Source organism: Cyclopterus lumpus, chromosome 1 (assembly GCF_009769545.1).
Source record: "Cyclopterus lumpus isolate fCycLum1 chromosome 1, fCycLum1.pri, whole genome shotgun sequence".
Lineage (NCBI taxonomy): Eukaryota > Metazoa > Chordata > Actinopteri > Perciformes > Cyclopteridae > Cyclopterus > Cyclopterus lumpus.
Window position 1 is genome coordinate 24,925,214 of NC_046966.1, and position 10,000 is coordinate 24,935,213.

Consider the following 10,000-nt stretch of genomic DNA (forward strand, 5'->3'; position numbering starts at 1 on the left):
AAGATTAATGCATATAGGCCATGAAGATAATGAATCAAATTTACAAAAACAGAATTATAATAGTGAACAAGAATAAGACATGTCCGCCTCTTTCTCTTGGTATCTTTTCTTTCTCTGCTACTCTCAGTTGTTCTTCCTCCCATCCCTCCATTCAACTCCTTCACACTTATGTTGTTGTTCCACTGGTTTCCCCGACCCTCCTCCTCCTCCATCACCCCCATCACAAACCTGCAGCACAGGCACCGCTCCCTCTGCCGGCCACCTCGGCGCACTGCGTGGGCAGGTTCAACCGTTGCCAGGGGTGACTGCATCCCTGGAGGTTTTATTTTTTTCGGTTGTCTGGCCGTCTCACGCGCTGAATTCTGACGCTCGCGTGAGAGAAGAAGAAGAAGCGGTGAAACGGGACCGACGTAAACAAAGAGGAAATGAACGCCAGAGAGGCAGAACACATATTTAAATTCAAGAGACATCAAAACAGAACCCTTTGGTCTTGTTGCTGCATCCGTCTTGAATCCAATCCAGTCTGAAGCCTTAATGGTCCCAGTGGGGGTGGAAGGGGGGCAGGGGGGCTAGCAGTTTGAGCAAGAAAATCATTAAAAATAGACTAAATTAGAAATGTATTAAATAGCTAAATAAACACACTGTCCGTGTTTAGCTGTAAACCCTCAAAGTGGTGATTAAACTTTCTATTTAAAAAGTCACAAATGAGAATGTGTCAATGCTCTCATTTATGATCCATACGTGTGTCCTTTTGGATCTTTACTGGACCGGAGGCTGTTTGCTTCTTTCTTTTGTTCTTGTTTCTTTGTGCTGAGATCTGGTGTTTTTTAGGGTCTGCAGCGCGGCCTTTAGAGAGCCATGGAGGGAGTGAGGGGCTCGGCTGCCGGTACCCTCTCTGTTAATAAATGACGTCTCACTGGAGTTAGCAACTGACCTGGAGACGGAAAAAGAACCACGAGACTTACGTCAAATCGTTCTCAAGTTCTTTGCCGTTCTTACTTTAAGAGAATAGCATTTCTTCCGTGTGATGTAGTGCTGCGTGCACACCTCGTGATCACGTACGCTGGATTTTAAGGCACAAAATCTCTAAATATACACAGATTGCCAGTGCAAATCTAATAAAGATCAGCCACTTTGGCCTTGTGTTTTCATATTAGCAAATCTCAGACCTGCATTCATTTGGATTAGTGATAATGACTGACAGGAAATTATTACAGTGTGCGCATTTGGTAAAAGAAAATGGGTGATGGGTATAAATGAGGCTCTGAATGCTGTGTGAACAAACCCCTCTCTATAAACATGACCCCATAGATATCACCATGAAACTTCACCACTTCATCACTGACATTAAGAGGAGGAGTTATTGTACTACAAGTATGCAAATGAGGCATCATGTAATGGTATCCTTTGTAGGACTTAAGAGAAAATAGCTAAATAAACACCTGAATGTGTATTTTGGATGTTTTCTATAAGTCTGAAATACGTTGTGCTTTTTAAATTTATTACAGATTTGAATCTCAAAGGGAAACCACGTTGATTTGTTGAAACATGCCGTCGTAGTTTATTGCAGCTATAAATGAGTGACGAGGCATGTTTGATTAGATAGTAATATTTTCTGTAAAGACATCCACCTTTTAAAGTGAGGTTGTTCTCTGTTTCCTCTCTCTCTCTCTCTCTCTCTCTCTCTCTCTCTACAGTATTCTGTCGTCAGTCGGCTCTCAGCTCGACCTGAGGACTCTCCGAGCCGTCAGAGTGTTACGACCATTGAAGCTGGTGTCTGGGATTCCCAGTAAGTCTTTCTTTGTGTGCACGCCGACCATTGCAATGCACGTGTTCACCAAGTCGACGGCGCTGGCCTCGCTTCTCGGTTTGCAGAAACAAAGCCGTCGTGGAGGAAACACAGTGAACACTTTGCCTCTAAATGCTTAAATATTTCAACTCAACGGCGGGAAACTAACCCCCCCGAATCCATCCACTGATTCCCTTCTGATTTTGTCCTACAGGCCTGCAGGTGGTGCTAAAGTCCATTATGAAGGCCATGATCCCCCTGCTGCAGATCGGCCTGCTGCTGTTTGTGGCCATCCTCATGTTCGCCATCATCGGCCTGGAGTTCTACATGGGGAAGTTCCACACGACCTGCTATGACAAAGTCACGCGTAAGAAAGAACGCCAATGAACACGGCCAAACGCCAATGAACACGGCCAAACGCCAATGAACACGGCCAAACGCCAATGAACACGGCCAAACGCCAAACGGCAATGAACGATGTGTGTGAATGAATAGTCTGTGAATCCGATCCACTCCAGTTCTTCCTTGGCCAATGTTTCACATTTACTTGTTGAGCCCTTTATGAACACTTTCTGTAAGTCAGTATTAGATGCCGACTTTGCCTGAGGTTAATTACCCACAATTCATAGCAATGTGACATTAAACACGCGGTTACCAATGGAAGCATGGAGACGTAAAAACAAAGACGGCACGTGGGCGTTCATCCCGATAAATTACATTTACACAACGACATTAGGGATTAAAGATGGGACATGAAAACACATATATATGTAGTATTATTGTTTTACACAGATTTATTCATCAAACATTTTGTTTCGTTAGTGAATCTGTAAATAGATCATTTGAAATGACGTCTCATCTCTTGAGGAAAGAGCCTGGAAGACATTCAAATCAGGGAATAAAAAGTATATAAAATAAATACCATAAGTACACAGTATTCTTTAAGGTAGTCATGTTAACGTGATATGTTACAGCAAAGTACTGTCCATTCATATTTACACCATTTCAAGCCCTCACAGCCTCTCACACCCATTTATCAGGTGACATCAGTGAGTCCCTGAGGGTTCAGGGTTTGAGGGCTTAAGGGGGACACTGGGACTGACTGGGCCGATCACTACGAAAAAACAACATGGCGACAGTCGCAATCCAAGAGGGCAACGGCGAGATTGCAGAACTCAAGGCTTCAAAACATCTGTCCATAAACCAACGTCCTCCTCTTATATACAGTCTCCAGGTGTTAATGGTGCTGGTGACACTGACACTGGGTCATCACTAACACCTTTTCTACCTACTGTGAGACTAAGTGTCTGCTGTGTAATGGCTACCATGCAAAAATACCCTCGGTTATTATTATTATTGCAATGGTGGACCTCTCTCCCTTTGACCAGGAGAGGTGGTGGGCACGTTGCCGTGCGGCACAGAGTTGCCGTCGCGGTTATGCCCCAACGGCACGCTGTGCGAAGGTCGCTGGCTCGGACCCAACTACGGCATCACACAGTTCGACAACATCCTGTTCGCCGTGCTCACCGTCTTCCAGTGCATCACCATGGAGGGATGGACGGAAATGCTCTACTTCGTGAGTTAGCTTTCAGTAACGTGGAGTGAGATTTAGAGGATTAACATTGTGGAGTTCAACCAGTAGTGGTTTGAAGCTGCATTCTCTCTAATGTCCATCAGAGGGCGACTCCTCTTTGTTGTATAGAAGTCTATTTTTCATGTGTTACAGCTGCATTCTCTCTACTGACCACTAGGGGGAGACTCCTCTGGTTGTATAGAAGTCTATGCTTCATGTGTTAAAGCTGCATTCTCTCTACTGACCACTAGGGGGCGACTCCTCTGGTTGTATAGAAGTCTATGCTTCATGTGTTAAAGCTGCATTCTCTCTCCTGACCACCAGGGGGCGACTCCTCTGGTTGTATAGAAGTCTATGCTTCATGTGTTAAAGCTGCATTCTCTCTCCTGACCACCAGGGGCGACTCCTCTGGTTGTATAGAAGTCTATGCTTCTTGTGTTAAAGCTGCATTCTCTCTACTGACCACCAGGGGGCGACTCCTCTGGTTGTATAGAAGTCTATGCTTCTTGTGTTAAAGCTGCATTCTCTCTACTGACCACCAGGGGGCGACTCCTCTGGTTGTATAGAAGTCTATGCTTCTTGTGTTAAAGCTGCATTCTCTCTACTGACCACCAGGGGGCGACTCCTCTGGTTGTATAGAAGTCTATGCTTCATGTGTTAAAGCTGCATTCTCTCTCCTGACCACCAGGGGCGACTCCTCTGGTTGTATAGAAGTCTATGCTTCTTGTGTTAAAGCTGCATTCTCTCTACTGACCACCAGGGGGCGACTCCTCTGGTTGTATAGAAGTCTATGCTTCATGTGTTAAAGCTGCATTCTCTCTACTGACCACCAGGGGCGACTCCTCTGGTTGTATAGAAGTCTATGCTTCATGTATTAAAGCTGCATTCTCTCTACTGACCACCAGGGGGAGACTCCTCTGGTTGTATAGTTGTATGTAAGTTTATGCTTCGGTTGTACTTAGCTCCACCCTCTCGTGTCACTTCAGGTTGCTTTAAACCAAGATGGCGACCGCACCCAAAAATCCAGATAGCAACAAACGAACCAAAACACCAAAGTCCGGGCTCTCGTAAACCGTTGTTCGCTAACCAATGGGTGACGGCACGGTGATTAACCGACCGCTCGGGGTCCATGTTCACTTCCTGTCGGCTCGCGTCATTCACACACCGCGACAGGAAATAAACGAGGACACAAACACGAGCTATTACGGATATTCGGTTGTCAGCGATTCTCTTCGCGCCGACAGAGAAGCCGCCGTCAGAAACCCCAACCTTCTTTTCCAACATTTGAACATGCATCGAGTCCCCGCTGCGATGGTTCTAGGGCATCTCTGCCATGTGCATTAGGTCGGTTCTGAATCCTTTTTAGCAGCCTCAAGGAGTCGTGTGGAGGGTTGGTGATTGTCTTGAATTTCATTCGGCCAAATGAGGCATAAAGTAGTTTGAGATTTGATTCAAAACACCATTTATTTGGTTAAAAGCCTTCCTTCCCACTCTCTCTCTTCCTTATCCCTTTTATCCATCTTCTCATCTCTCCTTTTTTTCCTGCCGTCTCTCCCTCCCTCTGCGCCTCCTTTCCCCCTCCCTCTCTCTATTCTGGTCCGTCTCGCTCTATATTTAACATCTTTTTTTTCCTCTGATGGATGGAGGCCGACTTCCACACTCACACGGGCAGTCAGGAGGAAACCGATGAAAGTTTAATAGAGAACACTCGCCGCGCGGAATGAAACGCTTGCACGCCAGATTATAATCGTCCGATAGTTCCGTTTAGGCGTTGACGCGGGCGGCAGGAGCACAACCTGTTCTCCGGTTACCTGACGTCTCTGTGTCAGTCATCGACGTTGACACCTCGGTGCGATCGATGTTCGTGAAGAGACGCTGTAACGTGACACGGAGTTGTGTCTGGATGTTGTTGTTGTTGTTGTGTGCATGAGTCAGAACAACACACTTGCTTCAGTTCTCCTTGGCTCAGTCCACCTTGGTGTCTTCAGTTAGCGTGCTTCATTTTCATTACATATTTTTAGACACACAAGCTGAAACTGCAACATGACGTATTGTTTTCAATACTTTAGAGGAGTGAGTGACTCATTCATCACTAGTAGCGCTATGCAGCAATGTTTTAGTTGTGGCCAGTGTTGCCAGATCTGATCTCAACTTAAACTCCTCTGGTTGTATAGAAGTCTATGCTTCATGTGTTAAAGCTGAATTCTCTCTCCTGACCACCAGGGGGCGACTCCTCTGGTTGTATAGAAGTATATGCTTCATGTGTTAAAGCTGCATTCTCTCTACTGACCACCAGGGGGCGACTCCTCTGGTTGTATAGAAGTCTATGCTTCATGTCTTAAAGCTGCATTCTCTCTCCTGACCACCAGGGGGCGACTCCTCTGGTTGTATAGAAGTATATGCTTCATGTGTTAAAGCTGCATTCTCTCTACTGACCACCAGGGGGCGACTCCTCTGGTTGTATAGAAGTCTATGCTTCATGTGTTAAAGCTGCATTCTCTCTCCTGACCACCAGGGGGCGACTCCTCTGGTTGTATAAAAGTCTATGAGAAAATGACTCTACTTCTCTTTTTATTCCCTCAGTAAATATTTTAAATATAAATGTAGTAAAGTATGGTCCATTTAGAGTCAAACAGACCATAAATGAGGGTATGCTTTAGGGCGGGGCTACAAGGTGATTGACAGGTCTCTACCAGAGACGTATACAACAACATGCTGACGGCCGTAATCCAAGATGTCGACGGCAAAAAATCTCAGAACTCAAGGATTCAAAACGGCGGTCCACAAAACCCAACGGGTGACGTCACCATGGCGACGTCCACTTCTTACATGCAGTCGGTGGTAAAACTATGACACGCGCAACAGAAGAAAACACAATATAAGTACAACGTTTCATATCTGCATCGGTACTGTGAATATCTAGAGCAAAAATAAAGAAACCAAGTCTGAATCACACTGAGGAACATTTCTGAGCTTCTCAGGTCGTCATCTGTACTCGATGAACGTGCACGTTTACATATATTAGATGAGTGACGTTGCGTAACACGTGTTTGTCTCCCGCAGAGCAACGACGTGGAGGGCAGCGCCTGGAACTGGATGTACTACATCCCCCTCATCATCATCGGCTCCTTCTTCATGCTCAACCTGGTGCTGGGCGTGCTCTCCGGGTGCGTGCACGCTCACCTTCGCCTTCGCCTGTTTGTTTTTGTGCCATCGGATTCAGGCGAACTAACATTAGAAACGTGTGTTTTAAACGATGCGCCCTGCAGTGAGTTTGCCAAAGAGAGAGAGCGAGTGGAGAACCGGAGCGAGTTCCTGAAGCTGAGGCGGCAGCAGCAGATCGAGAGGGAGCTCAACGGATACCTGGAGTGGATCTGCAAAGCAGGTCAATGCACACGCACACGCACACACACACACACACGTATATACACACATACTGTATGCTGAAAAAATACTGTGAACTAAAAAGTGTTTATTTCGTCCAGAAGAAGTGATTTTGGCAGAGGAGGACGGCCCGGTGAACTTTGATGGTAACGGACCTTCTCTCTTATTTTGTGTGTGTGTGTGTGTGTGTGTGTGTGTGTGTAGTTGTGTTGATTTGTGAAAACACTTTTCGCTGAATAAATTGAGACCAGACGAAATGAAACGTGTCGACAAGAAGAAGAACTGAAACGAAAGAATTGAAACAAATTCCTGAAGCTCCCTCTCCATTTTCCTCCCATGTGTTTCTTCTTCTTCTTCTTCTGTGTCTTTTTCTTCTTCTCTGTTAATCTGGCGGATTACAGACTCACGTATTCTCTAGCGCCAACTTCTGACCAAACAACGCAATGGCATTTTATTCTCTCCCCAATTTATTTGTTGCGACTATTAAATGTTTTCTAAAAATTAATTGCTTGAACAGTTTGTGTGTGAAGAAGACCTCAAATTAGTAAAAAGAGTCATTAAGATTCAAGTCTTTAACTTTGGTTTCCAGAGGACAGGAGCAGACTGGTTAGCTGTCTTTAGCTAATGATGCTAAGCTACTTCAGGACGGCTCTATTAAAGGAGTGAATGTGGCTTCACACGTTTACATTCAGATGAACAGAAGAAACGATGAACGTCGTGTTTCTCTTCTCATCTTCAGGTTCGAGGCGAAGGCCGACCATCAAAACCAAAAACAACAAGACGGAGCTGCTGAACCCCGAAGAAGGAGAGGACAACATGGGGGATGCAGTAGGTGAGGAAGACCTTCTAAAGGGTTCTGTTCTCTACCAGCTTCAGCTCTTTGATTGGTTTAAGGTGAGAAGAAGACCTTCTAAAGGGTTCTGTTCTCTACCAGCTTCAGCTCTTTGGTTGGTTTAAGGTGGGAAGAAGACCTTCTAAAGGGTTCTGTTCTCTACCAGCTCTTTGGTTGGTTTAAGGTGAGAAGAAGACCTTCTAAAGGGTTCTGTTCTCTACCAGCTTCAACTCTTTGGTTGATTTAAGGTGAGAAGAAGACCTTCTAAAGGGTTCTGTTCTCTACCGGCTTCAGCTCTTTAGTTGGTTTAAGGTGAGAAGAAGACCTTCTAAAGGGTTCTGTTCTCTACCGGCTTCAGCTCTTTAGTTGGTTTAAGGTGAGAAGAAGACCTTCTAAAGGGTTCTGTTCTCTACCGGCTTCAGCTCTTTAGTTGGTTTAAGGTGAAAAGAAGATCTTCTAAAGGGTTCTGTTCTCTACCGGCTTCAGCTCTTTGGTTGGTTTAAGGTGAGAAGAAGATCTTCTAAAGGGTTCTGTTCTCTACCAGCTTCGGCTCTTTGGTTGGTTTAAGTTGGGAAGAAGACCTTCTAAAGGGTTCTGTTCTCTACCAGCTTCAGCTCTTTGGTTGATTTAAGGTGAGAAGAAGACCTTCTAAAGGGTTCTGTTCTCTACCAGCTTCAGCTCTTTGGTTGATTTAAGGTGAGAAGAAGACCTTCTAAAGGGTTCTGTTCTCTACCAGCTCTTTGGTTGGTTTAAGGTGAGAAGAAGACCTTCTAAAGGGTTCTGTTCTCTACCAGCTTCGGCTCTTTGGTTGGTTTAAGGTGAGAAGAAGACCTTCTAAAGGGTTCTGTTCTCTACCAGCTCTTTGGTTGGTTTAAGGTGAGAAGAAGACCTTCTAAAGGGTTCTGTTCTCTACCAGCTCTTTGGTTGGTTTAAGGTGAGAAGAAGACCTTCTAAGAACCTCTATCAGTCAAACCTGACTCTAGACCACCCCACCCCCCCAGGTTTCGCCCGCTCCAGCCTGAAGAACGGGAAAGACGGCTCCAACTACAGCAAGAAGGAGCGCCGGCTGCGATTCTTCATCCGCAAGATGGTGAAGACGCAGGCTTTCTATTGGACGGTGCTGTGCCTGGTGGGCCTCAACACCATGTGCGTGGCCGCGGTGCACTACAACCAGCCGGAGCTGCTCTCCGACTTCCTCTGTGAGTACACGCGCACGCTTTCCACGTGCACGCTTTCCACGCGCGCTTTCCACGCGCGCGCTTTCCACGCGCACGCTTTCCACGCGCACGCTTTCCACGCGCACGCTTTCCACGCGCACGCTTTCCACGCGCACGCTTTCCAGCACGCTTTCCACGCGCACGCTTTCCACGCGCACGCTTTCCACGCGCACGCTTTCCAGCACGCTTTCCACGCACACACTTTCCACGCGCACGCTTTCCACTCGCACGCTTTCCACGCGCACGCTTTCCACGCGCACGCTTTCCACGCGCACGCTTTCCACGCGCACGCTTTCCACGCGCACGCTTTCCACGCGCACGCTTTCCAGCACGCTTTCCACGCGCACGCTTTCCACGCGCACGCTTTCCACGCGCACGCTTTCCACGCGCACGCTTTCCACGCGCACGCTTTCCACGCGCACGCTTTCCACGCGCACGCTTTTCACGCGCACACTTTCCACGCGCACGCTTTCCACTCGCACGCTTTCCACGCGCACGCTTTCCACGCGCACGCTTTCCACGCGCACGCTTTCCACGCGCACACTTTCCACGCGCACACTTTCCACGCGCGCACTTTCCACGCGCACGCTTTCCAGCACGCTTTCCACGCGCACGCTTTCCAGCACGCTTTCCACGCGCACGCTTTCCACGCGCACGCTTTTCACGCGCACACTTTCCACGCGCACGCTTTCCACTCGCACGCTTTCCACGCGCACGCTTTCCACGCGCACGCTTTCCACGCGCACGCTTTCCACGCGCACGCTTTCCACGCGCACACTTTCCACGCGCACACTTTCCACGCGCGCACTTTCCACGCGCACGCTTTCCAGCACGCTTTCCACGCGCACGCTTTCCACGCGCACGCTTTCCACGCGCACGCTTTCCAGCACGCTTTCCACGCGCACACTTTCCACTCGCACGCTTTCCAGCACGCTTTCCACGCGCACGCTTTCCACGCTCACGCTTTCCACGCGCACGCTTTCCACGCGCACGCTTTCTGTTCTCCGTTAGTTGTGAAAGGTACCCAACCAACCCTCCTATCCCCCAATACCGCCTTAAGTCCAAAGCTTTATCAGAATAAATGATGTTTTTCCAACCAAGAATATAGTAGATAATCAATAGGCACTGTAAATATTAATCCAATATAATCAAGAAAAGTTCATAATTTCATAAAGTTTTTAAATATTTTGATATATATGTATATA

General features: G+C 47.2%; 1 protein-coding gene across 1 annotated transcript in view; it reads left to right on the plus strand.

Annotated features, from left to right (window-relative positions):
• cacna1ab (calcium channel, voltage-dependent, P/Q type, alpha 1A subunit, b) overlaps positions 1–10,000 on the plus strand; it is a 147,802-nt gene that overhangs the window by 68,717 nt on the left and 69,085 nt on the right. Inside the window, 8 exon segments of the mRNA XM_034530447.1 lie at positions 1,698–1,789; positions 2,004–2,156; positions 3,178–3,365; positions 6,426–6,529; positions 6,632–6,747; positions 6,848–6,892; positions 7,486–7,578; positions 8,580–8,777. Of these exon segments, the coding sequence (XP_034386338.1) occupies positions 1,698–1,789; positions 2,004–2,156; positions 3,178–3,365; positions 6,426–6,529; positions 6,632–6,747; positions 6,848–6,892; positions 7,486–7,578; positions 8,580–8,777 (989 nt within the window).